General features: G+C 57.6%; 2 protein-coding genes across 10 annotated transcripts in view; one reads left to right on the top strand and one right to left on the bottom strand.

The window, feature by feature from the left end:
- Positions 1-9,311, top strand: part of DDX11 (DEAD/H-box helicase 11) — a 31,764-nt gene extending 22,453 nt beyond the window's left edge. For 3 of the 5 annotated variants that reach the window (XM_036865974.1, XM_036865972.1, XM_036865973.1), the window contains 13 exons: positions 1,168-1,206; positions 1,376-1,487; positions 1,625-1,756; positions 2,251-2,363; positions 5,276-5,348; positions 5,683-5,786; positions 6,425-6,574; positions 6,832-6,900; positions 7,018-7,118; positions 7,466-7,550; positions 7,826-7,904; positions 8,081-8,235; positions 8,333-9,311. In XM_036865974.1, coding sequence (XP_036721869.1) covers positions 1,168-1,206; positions 1,376-1,487; positions 1,625-1,756; positions 2,251-2,363; positions 5,276-5,348; positions 5,683-5,786; positions 6,425-6,574; positions 6,832-6,900; positions 7,018-7,118; positions 7,466-7,550; positions 7,826-7,904; positions 8,081-8,235; positions 8,333-8,362 — 1,242 coding nt within the window. In that variant the 3' untranslated portion in view covers positions 8,363-9,311. Of the gene's footprint in view, positions 1-1,167; positions 1,207-1,375; positions 1,488-1,624; positions 1,757-2,250; positions 2,364-5,275; positions 5,349-5,682; positions 5,787-6,424; positions 6,575-6,831; positions 6,901-7,017; positions 7,119-7,465; positions 7,551-7,730; positions 7,905-8,080; positions 8,236-8,332 lie in introns of those variants that run through there. The other 2 variants (XM_036865975.1, XM_036865976.1) reach the window with 2 other exon arrangements.
- WASHC1 (WASH complex subunit 1) overlaps positions 9,304-20,142 on the bottom strand; it is a 54,685-nt gene continuing 43,846 nt past the window's right edge. For 3 of the 5 annotated variants that reach the window (XM_036865988.1, XM_036865989.1, XM_036865986.1), the window contains 9 exons: positions 13,036-13,147; positions 12,678-12,824; positions 12,390-12,526; positions 11,992-12,127; positions 11,620-11,821; positions 11,370-11,528; positions 10,558-10,710; positions 9,797-9,865; positions 9,304-9,662 (listed from right to left, as the gene is read on the bottom strand). In XM_036865988.1, the coding sequence (XP_036721883.1) occupies positions 9,523-9,662; positions 9,797-9,865; positions 10,558-10,710; positions 11,370-11,528; positions 11,620-11,821; positions 11,992-12,127; positions 12,390-12,526; positions 12,678-12,824; positions 13,036-13,147 (1,255 nt within the window). In that variant the 3' untranslated portion in view covers positions 9,304-9,522. The remainder of the gene's footprint in view (positions 9,663-9,796; positions 9,866-10,557; positions 10,711-11,369; positions 11,529-11,619; positions 11,822-11,991; positions 12,128-12,389; positions 12,527-12,677; positions 12,825-13,035; positions 13,148-20,142) is intronic. The other 2 variants (XM_036865990.1, XM_036865987.1) reach the window with 2 other exon arrangements.

The following is a 20,142-nucleotide window of genomic DNA, read 5'->3' as shown; positions in this document are numbered from 1 at the left end:
TGCCCCTAGGTTCATCAGTACCGTTATTTATTTATTTATTTAAATTTATTTATTTACTTATTTTTTGGCTGCATTGGGTCTTTGTTGCTGCGCGCGGGCTTTCTCTAGTTGCGGTGAGCGGGGGCTACTCTTTGTTGCGGTGCATGGGCTCCTTGTTGCGGTGGCTTCTCTTCTTGCAGAGCACGGGCTCTAGGCACGCGGGCTTCGGTAGTTGTGGCTCGTGGGCTCTAGGGCACAGGCTCAGTAGTTGTGGTGCACGGGCTTAGTTGCTCCACGGCATGTGGGATCTTCCCAGACCAGGGCTTGAACCCATGTCCCCTGCATTGGCAGGTGGATTCTTAACTACTGCGCCACCAGGGACGTCCCAGTAGTGTTTTCTTAAATTCCATATATATGTGTTAGCATGCAGTATTTGTTTTTCTCTTTGTGACTTACTTCACTCTGTATGACAGACTCTAGGTCAATCCACCTCACTACACATAACGCAATTTCGTTTCTTTTTATGGCTGAGTAATATTCCATTGTATATATGGGCCACATCTTCTTTATCCATTCATCTGTCGATGGACACTTAGGTTGCTTTCATGTCCTGGCTATAGTAGATAGTGCTGCAAGGAACACTGTGGTACATGACTCTTTTTGAATTATGGTTTTCTCATCCCCAGTGAATCTTAATGGAAGACGGCCCCTTTTCAGAGATCTCTAGGGGCTCCACACCCCTCATCTTGCACGTTGTGCTCACAACCAAGCTCCTCCACGTGCCCCTGACCTAGCCCAGCTCTCCCTTTTGCGTTGTGCTTTTGCTCAGAGGATTTTTAAAAAACTACCACTTAATCCTCAAGGTCCAGCTTTGCTGTCATGTTGCAGGAGAGCAGAGGGGACGTGGCCATCACCAAGCACCTTTAGAGAGGGGAGGCTGTGCCGCGCTGCCGAGTCCCTCCTGTGGCAGGGCACCGTGTGCGCACGCGCGTGTGTGTGTGTGTGCGCGTGCGCGCACAGCGGGGGGGACAGTGGCAGAGGTGAGGCCTCAGGCAGGAGGCTGATGCGACCACAAGAGGCGCTTCGGGCACCTGGGGGGTGGCGTGGGCCTGCTCCTGTCGTTTGGAAGGTGGCTTTCTCCAGCTGGATTTGTTTTCCCGGCGCCTCTGGCTGGGTTTGCTTTCGCAGGTGCAGCGCTACTGTGAAAAGAGCATGGTCAGCAGAAAGGTACGTGTCCCTTTGCGCGGGCCCCCGTCGCTGTCCTCCGTGCCCCTCTTTTCCTGCCCTGCCAAACCTCCGAACCCCGTCTCCGTGCTCACCGTGCGGCAGCTCGCCGGGGCCGGGGAGGGGCCCATCCGTCTCCCTCCCACAACCACTACTCTCATCCCTGTGCCAGCTCCTCGGCTTCACAGAGAGGTACGGGGCGGTCCTGGCGCCCTCCAGGGAGCAGCCCAAACTGTCCGGGTTCCAGCACTTCCTGCAGAGCCTGCAGCCGGGGGCGACCGCGGGTGAGTCGGAGGGGGAGCCTGGGCAAGAGTTGGGCTTCCTCACGCGTGGTCTTCCCGGAGGATGGCTTTAGCCCAGGTGCAGGGCGCCCCCTGCTGTCCGGGCTCCCAGACCCTCCTCCTTCCTCTGCTCTGTGCAGCTCCTGCAGCCCCTGCGGAGGAGGGGGAGGACAGGGCGCCGCGGCCCGCTTCCCCGCTGATGCACATCGAAGGCTTCCTCGCGGCTCTCACCACTGCCAACCAGGATGGCAGGGTCATCCTGAGCCGTCAAGGTAACCCCGGGAGGGGCCAGCCTAGAGCCAGGCTGCTTTACTGCCATCTGGGACCCCACCAGCTTAGGACGCAGAAATGGGTGAAAACTGGCCACCTGTGACCCACGCCAGTGGTCGAGGGGCTGAGGAGGGATGCAGAGGTGCTGGGCTGCTGGCTGGTCTCGGCCGAGGTTGCCAGAGACTCCGCGTAGCCCAGTGTGAATGAAGGTCAGGTGGGCTTTGTTGGAGTCGTGGCTCCATCACCTATGAGCTGCGTGACTTGGACCAGTTTCTCCCTAACCCTCAGATCCTCATGTGAAAAGGGAGACAGTCCTGCCATCTACCTCAGGGTTGTCCTGGAGATGAGATGGGTCTAATTGAAAGAGCAAGTTGTATCTCTTATGGCTTCTACATGGACCCGACTGGACATCCCCTTTGTCTCAGGCGGATGGAGGTCTCTGTTGGGCCTGCACCTGCCCTTCTCCATGTAGCTGTCTTTCTCTGTCTTTCTTTAGGCAGCCTCAGTCAGAGCAGCCTCAAATTCCTGCTCCTGAATCCAGCCGTGCACTTTGCCCAGGTGGTAAAGGAATGCCGGGCGGTGGTCCTTGCAGGGGGCACCATGCAACCGGTAAGGACACGGCCCAGCCTCTCACGCCCAGCTGCTGGGATGGGGAGGATGTAGCATCAGGCCTCTTCCCATCCTGTGGGTCCCCCAACCAGAAAGGGGTTAGCTTGAGCCGGCCAAGCAGTGTCCACCAGGTGGCATTGCTGGACTGTCTCGTGGCTGGGTCTGGGGTGGGGTGGGCACTGCCCTGCCCTGGTGTCTTCTGTAGCCACTTCTCCAGAGAAAGCCTTTCTGGAGTTTCAGACCCAGAATGGAGTGCCTTTCCATTCCTGTACCCACCATAGATACAACCTTCTCTTTCTTTTATAAATTTAAGTTTTAGTATACATATTTAGGAAACTGTTATATTTTCATTGTAGGGAGCAGAGACAAGCAAAAACAGGAAATAGATCATAATTCCACCAGCAAAAGATTCGTTTTGGTGTATATCGTTACAATAGTCTTTGTATTCATAATTTTTACAAATACACATACATATTTTTAAAAAAAAAAATCGTATCTCCACATGCTGCTGTTATAATTTGCTTTTTTCATTCAGCAACAAAGCATCTTCAGCATTTTTCCTTCTCAGCAAATATGCATTTATTCTGCCCAACTCTGGCTGCACTTTATTCCGTTACGTTAATCTATTACATACAACCACTCTTCTTTTGTCAGGTATCTAGGCGATTTGCAGTTCTTCTGTTTTAAACGGTAGGGTGGAAGATACAATTGCATCTCTGCACAGCGCTCACTTCCTTAGGATGTGTCTTAGAACCAAGACTTACTGGCTGAAAGGCAATGGCTTTTCAACCTCCTCAAGCTGTCAGCTCCCAACCTCAGCTTCCTGTTAGAGTCACCCCTGTAGCTGTATAATTTTTCCATTTTTCTTTCTTGTGTATAGAAGTAGATTTTTATTCACTGGTGTATTAGAATCATTTACAGTTGCTGTTTTTTGTTGCTGTTGTTTTTAAATTATTTTTGGCTGCGTTGGGTCTTTGTTGCTGCGCGCGGGCTTTTTCTAGTTGCGGGGGCTACTCTTCATTGCGGTGCGCAAGCTTCTCATTGCGGTGGCTTCTCTTGTTGCGGAGCACAGCTCTAGGCACGTGGGCTTCAGTAGTTGTGGCTCGTGGGCTCAGTAGTTGTGGCTCGCGGGCTCTAGAGCACTGGCTCAGTAGTCGTGGTGCACGGGCTTAGTTGCTCCGCGGCATGTGGGATCTTCCTGGACCAGGGCTCGAACCCGTGTCCCCTGTATTGGCAGGTGGATTCTTAACCACTGCGCCACCAGGGAAGTCCATAGCCGCTGTTTTTGATGCTCAGATTTTCTCAGACTTGGCCTGTGGGAACCCCTTATGCTGCTCTGGTCCCTTTGACATGGCCCCCTTAGTCTTGGGATGCTTTCAGCACAAAAAATGTCCCGGGCTCACCTTAACACTTTCCTTGCCCCAGACCTGGAATCATTCATTTCTCCAGGGTGCCCTGGTTTCTTCAAATGGGGATTGGTACTTAGAAACCAACATCTGGGAGCTAGGGTGTTCATAGTGCTCCTGGGTCATCACCGTTTATAGGCCATTTCAGGGGACAGACCTAGGGAATAGTTTTCAGAAATAATGAGTCCACAGTGACATTTCTGTATCAAAATCAGTCAGTCATTTTACTTGACCTTACATAGTATCTGTTAAGCTGCAGTTTGATTTCTTATCACATTCACATAATTACTTATTTGATCTATCCCGAATATACTTAAAATAGTTTCAAAATTATACCAGTATTCTAACAAGAAACTACTGATTGAATTCATTTACGTGCATTTATTTTTTGCCTTTAAAGTATCCCACTAAGGATATGTGGTCATTAGTGATATAAAGTCACTTGAAGTCAAGCTTTTCTCTGTGTGGCTATGTTCTGAGTTTGATAGGCAGCTAGGCTTTCTTTCAGTTTTTGTTTTCAATTTTACAGTTTGCCTTTTTACTTTATGTTCTTAAAAATGTCCACATCTGTATGGTTCAAAAGTCGAAACTATATAGCAAGACGTATTCAGAGAGTCTCACCTCTGTTCTTCTTCAAACCGTTCCCCATTCCCACAGGTAATCATTTTTATTAGCTACTGGTCTATTCCTCCAGTGTTTCATTATAATTTTTTTTTTTTTGCAAAGATGAGCAAATATTTTTTTCCCTGTCCTTTCTTACATCAGAGGGAGCTCAGTCAGCTTTGACTTCCCAGCACGCTCTGGCGGTCGCACCTTACCAGTGCGCAGGGTGGTCTGCGCCCCCCCGTTAGCTGCACGGCTGTCTGCTGGGGAGATAGCGTAGCCCCTTCAGCCAGTCTCTCTTGAAATGCAGAATATTACAGATAACCTCACGAGGACTATCCTTGCGCATATATTTGGTTTGTGGAGCTGTACTTCAGGGGAGATGCCTAGATAGGGGATTGTGGGTTAAAAAGTAAAAATATGTCTACTTTGTTAAATATTGTCAAATTCCCCTTCCACAGGAGTTGTACTATTCTGTGTCCCACAAGCAACATATAAGAATGCCTGTTTCTCCAGGGTGTAGTCAGACTTAGGGTTTTTGCCAGTTTGATAGGTGAAAACCTAGAGCTCTTTAAAAATACAAATGCATATGTCTTCCCACCAGAGAGTCTTATTCAATAGTTTGGGCTGGGCCCTGACCATATATATATATATTTAACTCCGAGTGGTGATTTTGTTGCATAGCCAGGGTTTAGAACCACTGTTTCAAATTGCTGAATTTCTCTTGCTGTTCCCACAAGTGGTTTAAATGAGGCTGCCAACACTGGGTATCATTATTATTTTTTTTCTTTTAACGAATCTGTTACCAGCCTTTCCTTTTGCCTCTTTTTTCTGTTCTTATGGACTTGTCGCCTCCTGGCCCAGACCTCTGGGAGATGACAGAGCTGGCTTTGTGGTCTGCAGGTGTCTGACTTGCGCGAGCAGCTGCTGGCGTGTGCCGGGGTGCAAGCTGAGCGCGTGGTGGAGTTCTCCTGTGGTGAGGACCCATGCCCAGGGGTTCGGGGTGGGGCCTCTGGTCACAGTTCAGCCGTGTGCTGTTACCAGGCCCGGGGGCTGAGGCCACGAGAGGGCAGCTTCATCCCGTCAGCTTCCTCGCGAGCTCCCCGTCTCCGGGCTCTCCTGCTCTCTGTGCCCTCTGTCTGCACGGAGAGGCCTGGGCATCGCCGAGTCGGTTCTGTGTGGAAACGGGGTGGAGGGTGGGTGCTGTGAATTGCTCTTCCTAGTCTGGAAGACAGGGTGGGGGGATGCCCTTCCTGGACTCTGCCTTGCGGGACAGTCGACTCCAGTTCAGCCTCACTGGGTCTCGCCAGGTCACGTGATCCCTGCAGACAACATCCTGCCCCTTGTCATCTGCAGCGGGCCCTCCAACCAGCAGCTGGAGTTCACGTACCAGAAGAGAGAGCTGCCTCAGATGGTCCGTACCAGGCAGCCTGCCTTCCCACGGCCTTTGCGGGGGCAGGAGGCAGACTTAGGGCTGGGGGCACCCTGCCCAGGGCCGAGCATTCAGGCGCTGGGCTCTCCCGTCACAGCTGGCACAGGGTGGGCAGGATCTAGAAGTTCACCCGAAAGGTCTGAGCCATCTCCACCCTCACGCCTTCGGCTGCTGAGGACGTTTTCTTTATAAATGAAGCTCGCGAGCAGGCTGCCCACTGCCTTTGGTTCTCTTGCCGTCTGGCTTTGTGCGCTCCGCCTGGGCAGGAATGCGGGCGTCGGGGGCACACCTCTAGTGGCATGCCTGGGGTTTTCCGTGCCTGATTTGTCAGACGGGGCTTAATCCCCATCAGGATGTTGGGAGTTGGAGAAGAGCGGACTGAGCGGCATCCCACAGTGGCTTTTAGCTCTGGTGTGCCAGCACGGTGGTGTGTCACAGACGCTACCAGGCACCAGAAGCATCGTCGGGTGTGTGGTGGGGAGGGTGGCACATTCCGCCCCGGGGGAGCCACCTGGCCGTGCTCCCCCGCAGTCACCCGTGGGTCGCTGTACTTGGCTTTGAGCCTTTTTGGGGGGCTTCAGGAGTGGCTCCGTGGTGGGTTCCTTGTCTTCCCTCCCTAGATGGATGAGACGGGTCGCATCCTCTGTAACCTGTGCAACGTGGTGCCGGGAGGGGTGGTCTGTTTCTTCCCCTCCTATGAGTACCAACGCCAGGTCCATGCCCACTGGGACAAGAGTGGCCTGCTGGCCCGCCTGGCTGTCAGGAAAAAGGTGAGTGACTGCTCAGCTGGACTTCCCACTTGAGAGGACGGTGGCACCCAGAGCTCCTCCTGGGATTTCTTGTGTGCGGGGGCTTCCGCTAGTTCCTTACCCCCACTTCCAATCCCTGATAACCATCCAGGGGATCTCCCCAAGGGCCCTGGCCCTGTGGGCTTCTCCAGTCCCCAGTCTGGAAAACATAGGCCAAGAGCGACCCAAGACCCAGGCGTTCTGAAACCCTTTTCTGGGAGACATATGTTTGCCTTCAGATATTTCAGGAGCCCAAGAGAGTGAACCAGGTGGAGCAGGTGCTGCTCGAGTATTCCAGGTGCGTTAAGGTAAGAGGTGTACTTCTGAGGCCTTGGGTCAAAGGGCACGTGGCGCTGGCAGCTGAAAATACCGCGGTTGGCATCCACGCTCTGGCTCTGCAGCTCTGGGCTGGGTGTTTCCTGCAGCACTGTGGCCAGGCAGGGGGCACGGTGACAGGGGCCCTGATGCTCTCCGTGGTCGGAGGGAAGATGAGTGAAGGCATCAACTTCTCTGACAACCTTGGCCGGTAAGGGGTGGGCTTCTCATCTCCCGCGGCTCTGACACCCACCCGTCTGGCGCCTTCTGAGTCCACACCCGGGCTGACTGCTCAGGTCCGTCACCCGCGAGGCGCACGGATGCAACAACTCTGGATTTGGCCCTTTGGGGCCAGGTGGAAAATCAGGCAGCCCCTAACTTGATCAGGACTCAGTTCCTTGGTCTAGACTGGATATCTCTGCTGAGAAAACCCTCTCCAGGTGGTAGGGACGAGGGGAGGGAGAGGCGGAAGGAAGTGGAGGTGTGGGTGAGGACGGGCCCCTTGTCATGGGCCTGGGCACTGCCCGCTGCCGTGGCTCACGTGTGCCTCCGCCCTAGGTGTGTGGTCATGGTGGGCATGCCCTTCCCCAGCGTCAGGTCTGCAGAGCTGCAGGAGAAGATGGCTTACCTGGACCAGACCCTCGTGAGTACCGCCAGTGCCTCGGCGGACGAGGGGAGGGGGCGCCCCACGGCTGTGACTTCCCCTTGCCCCGGGACGTGTGTGTCCCGTTTGCTCCAGAGCGATGGGACGCCCCTCGACACCCCCTGAGCTTCTCCATGCCATCACCTATCATATCGGCTGCTGTGCCCATGAGGCCCACAGGTCCCGCTCCAGAGCCCAGCTGTGTCACTGTCGCTGAGAACACTAGGAGGAGGCAAGAATCCACTCTGACGGGTCATCTCCTTTGCCCTTCCCAGCCCCGAGCCCCGGGCCAGGTGCCCCCTGGGAAGGCGTTGGTGGAGAACCTGTGTATGAAGGCTGTCAACCAATCCATAGGTGAGCCTGGGGCTGATCCTGCTGGCGAGATGGATGGCTGGAGAGGCCACAGGAAGGAGGGATTTCACCTGCCATCTCTCCAGCCCGAGGGCTGAGCGAGGGGAGGGGACACAGTAGAAACGCACTGTGGGGGGAGGCAGGTTTAACTCAGAGCCCCAACCTCTGTCCCCATCCAGGCAGGGCCATCAGGCACCAGAAGGATTTTGCCAGCATCGTGCTCCTGGACCAGCGGTATGCCCGCCCTCCTATCCTGGCAAAGCTGCCGGCCTGGATCCGGGACCGCGTGCAGGTCAAAGCCACCTTTGGCCCTGCCTTTGCTGCTCTGCGGAAGGTCAGTCCTGCCTTTCTCTCTCGTCCCCAGAACCTTCCACCCCCCAGCCCCACCCCACCCCGAGCTGGCGTCTCCCCGTCTTTCCCTCTCTCCACAGTTTCATCGAGAGAAGTCTGGCTCTTCTTGACAGATGGCTGCACCACGGCCTGGTCACCAGGCCCTCCTTTCGCCCTGCCCACTAGAAATGTTGTCTTGGGCCTGGTCTGCAGCGACCCTGCCTAAGAAGGTGAAACCCAGGTGGCGAGCGCGGTAGCCCCCTTTTGGAATCAGTGGGCTGCCGGGACCTAGGAATAGGTGGAGAAGGCAGCAGGAGAAAATGAGGCTGATCCTGAAGGAACAGTGCCCCGCCATTCCTGGGCCCGTCCCAGCGCAGTTGCCCTCCCTGGAATTGAGCCTGTCTTCCACTCGGCACGGCCCGGAGTCCAGCTCCCTGACCTGATTCCCGGCCGGCCTTTGTGAGCGGCTGTGGGGGCCGCAGCATCTCCGCCCTTGCTTGCTTCTCAGTATGCACGTTCTTAGAGGTGAGGTGGGGCAGGCCCTCCCTCCCTCTCCTTTCTCACTAAAAGTAGCTGTTTTAGACCTTTCACCCTCTCTCGGGAACCAAGAGCACCCCCCGGGGCTTCTGCTCGCCCTACCACCTTCTCGCTCTGAGTTGCTAAGAACTGCTCCCCGCTCCTGCCCGCTGGCTGCACTTCTTCCCGCAGGCCCGTCCCTGAGCGGCTCCTGGCCCTGCAGCGGGATCAGCTTCCCGGCTCGGCTCCGGGTCTTCCCAGGCAGGGGCCCCTCCCTCCCTCCCTCTCTCTCCAGCACCACCGGAGGAGCCCACGCCAAGACTCTCTCTTCCCCTGACATCAGCAATTACGCCGAGGGCCATCAGGCTCTCAGCGAGGCTATTTTTAGCGACCCCCCGTCTGTCACTGAGACATGTTTTCCTGTGTGGAAATGTCCCTCCCTCCGCCGGCCCCTGCTGACCGCACCTCTCTCTGACCCCGCCGCCTGAGACCCGGCCTGGAGGGGGACATCATCTGCGTTTTGTGCGGCTGTGGTCTCTTAATTAAAAGGGCGCTGTTGGTTTATGCTCGGTTCTTGCGTCATACTTCTTTATTGACTCACGTACTGTTTCGCCGCAAAGCGTCTCTAGGGAAAAGGCACGCGTGCTGGCGAAGGGGGTGGGTGAGGCCCAGGCAGAGAGCGGCCCCCGAAGCAGCTCCAGGTGACAGAGCTGGACGGTCCTCCGCGACCCCGTCCCTCCCGGGGGCCTGTCCGTGGTGAAGGCGGAGCGAGCCCCTAGGACTCCCAGTCATCCTCGTCCTCCTCGCCCGGGGCCGGCTGCAGGGGCGGCAGAGGCGGGATGGAGTCCGACATGCGGGCAAAGGCCCCTCCCGGCCCCTCGCTGGCCCCCGGCCCGGGTCCTTTCCCGGAGATACCTGCGAGGGCAAAGGTGAAAGGTGAGGGGCTGGTTTGGGGCACCAGTCCACCCGGGCTCTGGAGACTTGAAACAGTGAGAAAAAAGGATGTGGACGACCTCAGCCAGGGAGGCAGCTGGCGTCCTGCTTCCTACCTTTGCGCCTCATGGCCAGCTTGTTGAAGAGATCCGACATCAGGTCTCCACCTTGGCTGGTGGCTCTCACTGTAATAGGAAAGCCATGGGGAGAAGATGAAGGGACCAAGGGTGGACCAGATCGAGCCTGCCTAACACCCGCAGGGCTGCATCAGTGTCCTCTGTGCTGTCAACGCACCCGGCCCCTCCGCGGCCACGTGTCACCGCAGCTCTTGGAGCTTTGGTCAGTGCTCATAAGAACACAGGTAACCTCTGAGCAGCAAGAGTCACAGCTACCCTGTGAGACAAGGACAGACGAGCAGCCTCGCTGGACAGATGAGGAATCTGGCCCAGAGAAATGAGGCAATTTGCTTGGGGTCACAGTGCAAAGCTCAGAAGCAGAGCTGGGACTCGAAACTCAGGACCGGACTCCCAGGGCATTGCTGCTTTGGGCCCAGGTGCGGTATTTATGTCAGCGATGGGGATTCCCAGCTGACGTAATCCAGAGTCTCAGAGGCCTAGAGAAGCAGGACTTAGCCAGGTCTCCGTCCCTAAAAATATCCCAGGTCCCTGACCGTTTCCTGGACAACTGGCAGAGTCTAAGAAGGCTCGAGTGGCCGAGGCTCTGCCCCCTACAGGCGTAGAGAGGAAAGTTCCACCAAGCAGGCCCCAAGAGCAGGAAGGAGCCCGTGGCCCGGGCAGGAGGACGGCCACCGGGGCAGCCCACACGCCCCTGGGGACAGCAGGGCCGAGAGCCCCTCCTGCAGTGGGTCCGGCCCCACCTTGCTCCTGCTGCTTCTGCTTCTTCTTCTCCAGCTTGCGCTCCTTGACGCTGCGGAGCTTGGCCTTGCCGATGCCCCCGGCCTGGCGGATGGACTCCAGCAGAGTGGCCCGGCCACTGGAGGGCTCAACCACTTCCTTGGGCGCTCCCTGGACTGGGGTGGGAAGGGTGCAAGGAGGAGAGGCTGCTCAGGCAGGGCCTGGCCGTGCGGCCCAGAGGCGGCCCTGGGCGGCGTCTGAGGAAGGGCTCTTCCTCGGCGAGGTGGCAGTGGTGAGGCGGCGCCTCGGCACACTAGGGGCCTGGACGCTGCCTGCATCCGCCCGGGCGCAGCCGGTCCCTCTCCAGCCCCACCCGCTTCAGGTGCCACGCTGCACTGCTGGACCCTGGGAATCACCAGTGTGCTGAGTGTCTGAACTGAACACAGGAGCCAACAGGGGATTTCTGTGCCACTTCTGGGTGCTGGAGATGGACGGGGAGATACAGGAGTAAAACCGAAATCCTGTAACTTAAGGGCCACGTGGATACTTCGTTGCTGTAGTTTTCCATGTCTATTAGTTGCCCCCTTTCCCCATTGGTTTAAGGGGGAATGGGGGGCCCACGGCTCCCCCTGTCCAGGCTCCACAGACACGGTTTGAAACTGCTATGTTATGAACCCAGTAGAACAAGATTTTGAAATCAGAACTACTCTGAAAATCTAGCATTTATGACCAATTAACTAAGCTACAGAAAATCCTTCAGGGACCCAGAAACGAAGGGCACCCTCAGAGGAAGCAGAGCCCCCTCCACGCCCCGCGGGCCCCGTGCCGCTGCTACCTGAAGGAGACGCGCCACCGCTGTCATCCTCCCTGGCTGGCTGGCCCAGCGGGGCCACGGTCTGGGCTGGGGGCGGAGGTGGGAGGGCGCTGACCAGCAGGGCCGGAGCTGGCGGCGGCGGCGGCGGTGGCGGCGGGGGTACTGCCAGCACCCCATCTTCTAGGTGGGAAAAGCGTGAGAAGGTGCCTGCGGAAGAAAGTGGCCAAGCAGGGGTGCTCCCGCCCAAGTCCGTTCCCAGCTCTCAGCTCACCGGGCTTGAAAGGCTCAGCCACCTCCGTGTGGAAGGCAGGCAGCTCTGGAATGGTGCCAGGGGCCGACGGGGCAATGCCGGGGCCTAGATCCGCACTGTACATGAGGTCGTCGGCCACGCCCGGCAGGTCAGGCAGGTAGGACGGCACATCGATCTCAGGCACTTGGCCCAGGTCGGGCACATAGAAGTAGTTCTCTGGGACCTGTGGGACCGCGGGATGTGGCGGGCCTCGGGCAGCCAGCGGCCTCACGCGTGCCCACTACAGCCGGCCGGGGTGAGGGCTCGGCAGACCCCTGGCCGAGACAACACGGCAGGACCACGCCTCCCCCCCCACCCCTTCCCCTCCCCCACCCGAGCAGCTCTTCTCTCCACCTGCCGCTCCAGCTGCTCTCTCTTGCTGATGGACAAGGGCGCATCGAACAGCTTCTCCTCCGTCTCCGCCCCCAGCATCACATGGGTCTTTGTTACGGCACCAGCCAGGGGGTCCAGGAAGACATACTTTTTGTACCTACAGAGGAGGGGTGGCGGTCAGGCAATCCGGCCTCTGTTCTAGGCCCGTGGTCTGGACCACCTTTCCTTCTTCATCGGGGCCACAATTAGCTTGTACCACGGCCTCCCAGGCCTTACCAGACAAAACCAACTGGTCAGGAGCCTCCTGGCTCCCGGGTTGCAGACTTCTGCTGCAGCCAAGTCTGGTGCCCCCGGCCCCCCCGGCCCCCCCACCAAGCCAGGCCAACCCACCCCCCGGCCCCTTCCCGCCCCGCCCTTACAGGTTCTCCGTGGTGTTGAAGAGCAGCAAGGAGCTGACAGAGCTGATGTTGCTGGGGAGACCCCCCAGCCCCTCCTCGGCCTCATCTTCAGGCTCCGGCTTGGTGCTCACACACACGGGGAAGTACTTCAGCTTCTCCTGGGGTGGGGCGACGGGAAATGACCGAGGGACGGTGGTTTCAGCGCCAGGCCAGAGCGACCTCCCCCACCGCAGTCAGACTCCTCCTGGGGGACAGAACCCTGGGATGGGCCTCAGTTCCTCCCCAGTGCCCAGGTCACCCCCGTCAGACCTGTAGGGCTAGCTCGTCCAGGGGACGGTGCTTGCTCTGGACCCTGTGGCGGGCACGCCTCTGCAGGCCAGGGTCCTGGGCTCCCGTGAAGATGGAGCTGTACTCCTGCAGGCGCTCTGGAGCAGGGTACTTGGCACTGGAGAACACCTGTGTACACGGGGAGTCTGAGCACTTCCTCAGGGGGCCTGAGAAGCTCCAGACAGCCTAGGTGTGGGCGGGGGGAGGCATCCCGGGCAGGAGGAAAGCTTGCCGTGTGGCTGGAGCAGGGAGCTGGCAGCCTCAGAGGCATGGGGAGAGGGGAGGGAATGGGATTTCTGGGACTGCCGACCAGCCAGGGGGACAGGGCCACACACGCTACCTTGATGGCTTTCTTGCTGCCCTTGATCTTCTCAATCTTGGCCTGGGCCAAGGAGACCCTCTCCCCAATGGCCTGCAGCTGGCTCCGGCTGAGCTCTACTCGCTGGGAGATCCTGCCACCGGAAAAAAGTCACAGGGGCTGAGGGCTGCTCCCCAAGCTCCTGCAGCCTCCTGCAGCCCTTGCGCTTTTAACGGCAAACCTGCGAAGCCAGGGGCTCGGGTAAGGGCTCTTGACTAAATTTTTGTTTGTGTTTGCGTGTGTTTGTCTTGGCGGTGCCCCAAAACAAGGCATGCGGGATCTTAGTTCCCCGACCAGGGATCGAACCTGCATCCCCTGCAGTGGGAGCACAGAGTCCTAACCACTGGACCGCCATGGAGGTCCTCAGGTGAGGGCTCTTAAAACACAGCAATACCTGCTGTCAGGCCCGATCTTAGAACTGCCCAGGTGACCTCTACCAGGACCATCCAACCTGAAGCGTCTAGCAACGGACTGTATTAAGTTCCTTGGAGCTCTGGGTAGGGATGGGCAATCACCTTGGCCCCAAGTTGGCACCTGTACGTGCCACCTGAAGGGACGTGGTTCCTGCCTGCCGGGGTTCTCAGCCTCAGGCCCAGGTGAGCAGAGGCAGAATCGTTATGACCTACATGGAGGAAACCAGAGCTCAGCAAGGCTGAGTGACAGGCAACGCTGGGCCTGAATTCAAGTCCTGGAGCTGTCCACAAGGAACTGCCTGGCACGGCTTTTGGTAAATCCAAGTCCCCACCGGGGTTCTCATGGTTGTGGTCGGGCTGCCTAGGGGCTGCCACTGCCCCCTCCCCGGATTACGGCGCCCTGCTACATTCCCTGAACACGCCACACATCGCCTTGTTGTGTGGCCTCTGCCCTCTCCTCGGATACCCACATGGCTGGTCCCTCACTTCACTGAGCCCCTCGCCGAAGCCTCCCTGACCACGGAATCTAAAGCTGCACCTGTCACTTTCCAACCCCCAGCCGGTTCTTCCGTTACACAGAGCCACCTGTCACCATGCGTCTCCTGTGCACTCCTAGGCTGAGGGCTTTGCTCCCCGCTGTGTTCCCAGAGCCTGGAACAGCGCCTGGCACCTGCAGGCCTCCCTCTGCAGTTACTGAATGGCTAACACCACGTGCCCCAAGGGTAAACGCACACGAGCCTCACTCGCGTTACTCAGTAACACGAGGTACTCCTCACCGCACGGGGACTCCGGCTCCCCTGCCAGGGCGTCCTGCGCCTGAGCGCTCCCCTACCTCCAGGGACACCTGCCCGTGGCCACCGTGTTCCACGACCACAGCGGGGATCACATCTCCACATTCACCAGGCACGAGTGAGCACACAGCGAGGCACGAGAGACGAGGCAGAGTTGCAAGCTCAGCTCCCGGGGAATGGCCAGAGGACACAGTGAGTGGATGGCCGAGGAGCGCCGCGGTCCCTGGGATCAGAGACCACGCGGCCAGGGAACTCTAGGATTTCTTTAATGGTTGAAGTGAATAGTCAAGACTCTGGCCCAACCTTCTTAAACCACCCCCACCAACTTTAGAAGGTTTTAGCCCCCAGAGAACACACCTCATCGGCCAGCTTCACAACCCAGGGGTCTCCACCCCTGATAAAGTCTCCTTGGTTACTCCTGGCCCCTCGTGTGCAAGGGCTCGGGGATGCAGGGGCTGGCCTACGAGCAGGGACCCAAACCAGCTTGGTTTTCCTTGACAGGCTGGTCTGAGCGGGGCAGCAAGGCGGACAGAGAACACGAGGCACGGTCTCCTTCCGGGAGAGATGCAGAACCAGCTTTCCGGCAGGGAGACCCGTCTCCCCGCTTGCACACAGGCCAGCTCCTGTGGCTCCAGGCTCAGCCCTACGCTGCCCGAGGCTGAAGCAACCTCACAGTTATGTAACCGCTCCGCTCAAAGGTGGCATGGAGGGTGGGAGCGACGTCGAACTGGAGCCAGACACAGCCGGCTCTCTCTGGGTCTTCCATCTGATTTCTCCAAGTTACAAACATCAAGCTTAACAATGAATCCGGGCAAATTTCCGGAATGGGTTATTAAATAGAGGGTCGTAAGCAATTTGAAATGGAAGAGGCGGATCCCCGGGGCCAGCACTGTTCTAAATTCATAGCATTTCTTTTTTGACAAGGTTATTAGACTGGCGTATCAGGGGAAAACCTTACACACAGTGCAGCTTGAGTCAGCAAGGATTCTGACGGCTTCTCACAAAATCCCGTGGACAAGATGGAGCTATGGGGGCCGGAGGAGAGCATATTTAGGAAAAATCAGAGCCAGAGAACAACAGTGCCCCAAAGGCATGGCTGAAGAATGGACTGACCTCAGCCTCGCACGAAGGACTCTGGCAGGGCGCCGCACACTCATGCAACGCTTGATTAGTAAGCTGGGGGTATCAAATGGGGAGGCCCAAAAATGGTCTGCACGACGGAATCAAGACTCACGGGATCTTGAAAGGCCAGAAGGCCAGAAAAGATGAAACTGATAAGGAATGAATGTGAAGCTCAGCGTTCAGGTTTAAAAAGTCAAGGGTACAAACACAGAGGATGGAGGTTTAGCAGGAGTTCAGGTGAAGGAGGACCTGGAGGTTTCAGTTACCTATGAGCTAAAAGCACGTTAAGCAGCTTGGAAAGGAAGTGAGATCTCAGAGCACACAGCTCCTGAGATCTTTCCCACCTTCTTTCAATAAATAGGGAACGTCCACTCTCCTGGAGGCACTACAGAGAAAACAGAGCTCATCTATGCCAGGCGCCCACCTCGTCCACAGCCGTGTCCCCTTCAAACTGGTTCCACATGTTAAGAGGACTCTGAAGTCCCTTCTAGACCACAGGGTCTGTCTGATTCACAGCTGCATCTCTAGCACCTGGGACAATGCCTGACATGTAACATACTGGCTGAATACAAAATGACAAGCTAACGAACAACTAGAGGAGGGTGATGAGGAGGGTGATGGTGAGAAGCTCACATCACACAAGATAACTGAAGGATGTTCTGGCTAAAGATGAGATGACTTCGAGAATATGAAAATCCCCTTCAGATATCAGAAAGATCACAAGTGCTGTCAGGTGGAAAAGCGATTAGACTTACTCTGTCACCCCAGAGAATGAGCTGCATTACAGCCGGTGGGAGGAGTTACATGGAAACAGACCTCAGTTCTGCATAAGGAGAACTTTCTCGTAAACAGCTGCATGGCTTTGCAAAGCAATCAGATTCCAGCTGGATGCCCACCTGTCAGGGATGCTCCAGGGGAGATTCCTGTGTGGGACGGGGGAATGGAAGATGGGATTTCCAGGGTTCTTTTCTTATCCAAGAGCCTAGGATGGCTAAGTAACGCCTTGCTTGTAACAAAGGGCTTGTAACAAAGCCCCCAGGCAGCCCAACCTCAGGCCAAGGGTGAGAAGGAGGTTTCAATTTGTGTGTCATCTCTACCGACTGGCAGTGACAACGGCCTGGAAGGCAGTGTTAGGAAGGCCTGCTGGGCCGCATGGGGGCTGGGACCAAGAGCCAGGACTGATTAGCAACACCCACCATGAGCCGGGCTGGTGGCAAGAGGGCGACTTGTTTGCCGCTCCTTATCTAGAGCCCCTGGCTTGGTGGCTGGCTTCAGGCAGGTCAGTTTCCAGGCTCATCACTGGAGCCACGTCCCTACAGCATGTCACCAGGACACCAGCAGGGAAGGAACTGGCTCAGTCAGTCTGCTGAGAGCCTGGGACAGAGATGCGTCAGATAACACACATCTGCTCCCAAGGAGATAAACAACTACAACGTCCCAAAGACCTGGGGACAGCAGCAGCGTGGCCTTCAGCCAGTCACTTAACTGATCTATGTCTCACCTTCTTCAGCTGAAAAACAGGAATTGTAACTTCTGCAGCGTGGAATTGCTCTAAAGATCAAAGTGAGAGACTGGATGTCTCATGAGCTGTGCAAGCCTACACATCCCAAGAACTTGGTCAACGTTTACCTTTACGGCCCACAGACCAGGAGGGGTGAGGGGCTGCAGGCAGTGCTGAGCAGACACGGAGAAGGCAAGGGAGCACCACGGCGGGTGCAGTGCAGAGGGCTCCTCTGGCTGGGGCCTGGGGTGTGAGGTGGTCAAGGTCAACGACGCACCTAGGGGGCCAGGACAGGGCCTGGGCTCCCTGTCCCCACCACCTCCAAAGCTGACCCCCATGACCGTATGGGAAGGTTTCCTAGGAAGCCGCAGGCCCATGGCCCCTGCAGGGCTGCCACACCCTCCAATCATCACACCAGTCAGCTGCTGTGACAGGGCCACTCCCCTGGCCTAACTGCTGCTTCTCCTCCCCTCGCCAGCCCTACCCCCGCACCCCCCAGCCGGTGCCCTGAACAGCTCTTGCTTTCCCCTTTATCTTCTCCACTCACTGGGGTAATTAAGAATGATCTGCTAATTATGCAGGTAGCTGATTTAGGCCTCCTAACCTTGGAAGGCACCAGGTGCGCTCAGCAGGGAGAAGAGGGGGGAGCGGGGAGACGAGGAAGGGCCCAAGGAGAGGAAGGAGGAAGTGAGGAGGAGGAGGAAGAGTGGGGAGGTGGAAAGGGAGGAAGGGGGGAAGAGGGGAGAAAGGAAGAGGACAGGAAGAAGAGAGGAAGGGAAGAAGCCTCGCAGAGGCCGAGTGGCCAGGCTGGGGCCGCGGAGAGGGCAAGAGACAGCAGCCACCGCCCACGCCCGTCACAGTCTGCCCTGCTCCTGCTGCCCCTCTGCCCGTCATGGAAGTCGTGTGGAGCAGGGGACGTCTCTGGGCAGGTACCCTGGGGCTTCTCCCAGGTGATGATGGGCAGGTGAGGGCAGGTCTGCTAGGCAGGGGGACAAGCCAGGGAGGGGCTGCAAGGAGCGGGTCCCAGTGCCCGCAAGGGCCCTGCCATCCTGTCTCTGCGGGCTCCGCCCACCGGGCCGAGCAGGAGGAAGGAACCGGCTGGGGACGCTGACCTTCCACGTGCTCACCTGCCTGGGGGCACAGGCTCCGGTGGGGCTGAGGGGCTGGGCCTGCGCCTGAGCTGGGGGAGAGGGGGGGAGCAGAGACATCAAGCATTTCTTCGTCACCCGCCGCCTCTCCTTCTCGAGAGGAGCACGTTCAAGGGGAGAGGCTCCGAGCTGGGGTCCCATCCCACAGCAAAAGCCAGTGAGAACAGAGGCGCCCCTGCTGCAGAATGGGGGGCGGGGCTCGGCACTCCCCACTCCCTGTCGTCCCCAACTCCTCCCTCCCCTTCATCCTGTTCCCAATCTGTCATCTCGTCCTGTCGTTATTCCATTTGCAGTGTCTCCTATCCGCCCCCCCTACCTGCAGCCCCCCTGGACCGCAGCCTCTCCCTGCCCACAGCACGGCTCCCCTCCTCATCCCCTGGGATGGCTGCCTGATGAACCTTCCCCAGACGCTTCTGTCCCATCGCTTCCGGCTCAAGAACCTATCCGGGCTCCCAAAACCCTGGGCTCAAGCTCAAAGCCCCATCCAGCCGGGCGAAGCACCCCCCCCCACCCCCGGCCCTGACTCACATGTCCCAGCTCTCCCCTCAGCCACATCCTCTTGCCCGCTCCTTCCACCAGGGACCGTCCCCAGCGCTGTAGGGACGTAAAGCAGCGAGAGAGGAGGGCTCCCAGGGCACAGACACACGGAGGGCGGACTTTCAGCCCCGTCCTGCAGTGAAGGAGTGGACCTTCGGGACAGGCGGCACTCAGGTACTCAGGGCCCCGCGGCCCGGGGCGCACCACCCTCCAGTCAGGCCTCAAGCCTTTGGCACTCATTTCCGGGCCCCAGCGGAGGGCCCTCAGGCGGCGTTCCGCACCCCGAGTGGCCCCGTTCGCGCCCCTCCTTCAGGAGGTCTTCCCTGGCCTCGGGGAGCGGCGCTGGTTTTCCTCTCTAGCATCTGCTCCCTCCTCGCTCTGTAACAGCCTGCTTCCTATGGGGCCGCCGTCGCTCCCACAGGCTCGGTCCGCACTTTGGGTGGGGCTAAACCCAGGGCCTGGGGGTAAGGCATGTGACCAAGGTCTGAGCCAGCCGCTGTGTCACCCTCCCCGCCACCCCGGCCCCAGCCACTGGCTCTGGGACGGCCATGAGAACCAGGCCAGGCCAGTGGGAGGGCGGGACTTCCGAGCGAACGCCGCTGCAGAGGAAGACATTCTTTCCTGCTGGACCTGAGCCTGAGTATGAACTCTGGGCCTACTGGTTACCTTGCAAGAGCGAGGCCTGTCTGGGAATGGGGCCAACCCAGAAGCAGCGAGCAGGGATGGGATGAAAGCAAAACCAGGCCCTGATGACAGCATTTAGCCCTGCAGCTCCAAAGGCTGCTCTATGAACTGGTTACTTCTGCTTATTGGTCTGGGGAGTCTGACTGATAAATGTGCTGCCAGTTGTCTCTCTCTCCTCTAGGCCCCTAGGAGCTCACACAGTTCATGCTACGCGGCTCAGAATCAGCTCAGATGACTGTTTTCCCATCCTAGACAACGTCCCTGAGGACAGGAACCCCATGCCACACACCATTAGTATCCCTCTGACCTGAATGCCGGGCACGTGGTGGGGGATCAATGGTGGGACCTGGAACCCAGCGGTGATGGGAGCCTGGACGCAGGTACCAGGCTCCTGGGAGCATCCTACCATCCCTGGGCCATGCCGAGCCTATGTTCAACCAACTTGCCACTCCCTCCCCATGAGATGGCCATCCTGCCCTCTGCTCACCCCATCCAGGGGCAGAGGAACGTGAAGATGTCCACTGGTGCCAAACACCAGGAAGGGAAAGGAAAGTATGCTAAAAATCCAATGCTCCCCTTACAGAAAGGCAAGCATGCAGGCACAGTCCTGGTGAGGAAACACAAGTATTTCTGATGGATTGTTTCTGGCGTCCGTTTCAATCACGAGGTGTGAGGTGGCCATAATCTGGGACCAATGGCTCTTAAAGGCCTGTGTCCTCTGGCTTACGTGTTCCTTGGGCATATTTAGCACAAAAATTAGCACAGAAGGGGCACCTAACACTTTCTATAACTACTGATAGCAGGTTAATGGAGGGCCAGAATAGGCAGCAAATGAGCAGAGATGATGTCACCAGATCATAGGAAGGAACATTTACTGAATGCTTACTATATGC

This window comes from Balaenoptera musculus, chromosome 10 (genome assembly GCF_009873245.2).
Source record: "Balaenoptera musculus isolate JJ_BM4_2016_0621 chromosome 10, mBalMus1.pri.v3, whole genome shotgun sequence".
Taxonomy (NCBI): domain Eukaryota; kingdom Metazoa; phylum Chordata; class Mammalia; order Artiodactyla; family Balaenopteridae; genus Balaenoptera; species Balaenoptera musculus.
This window is presented reverse-complemented; position numbering and strand designations above follow the sequence as displayed.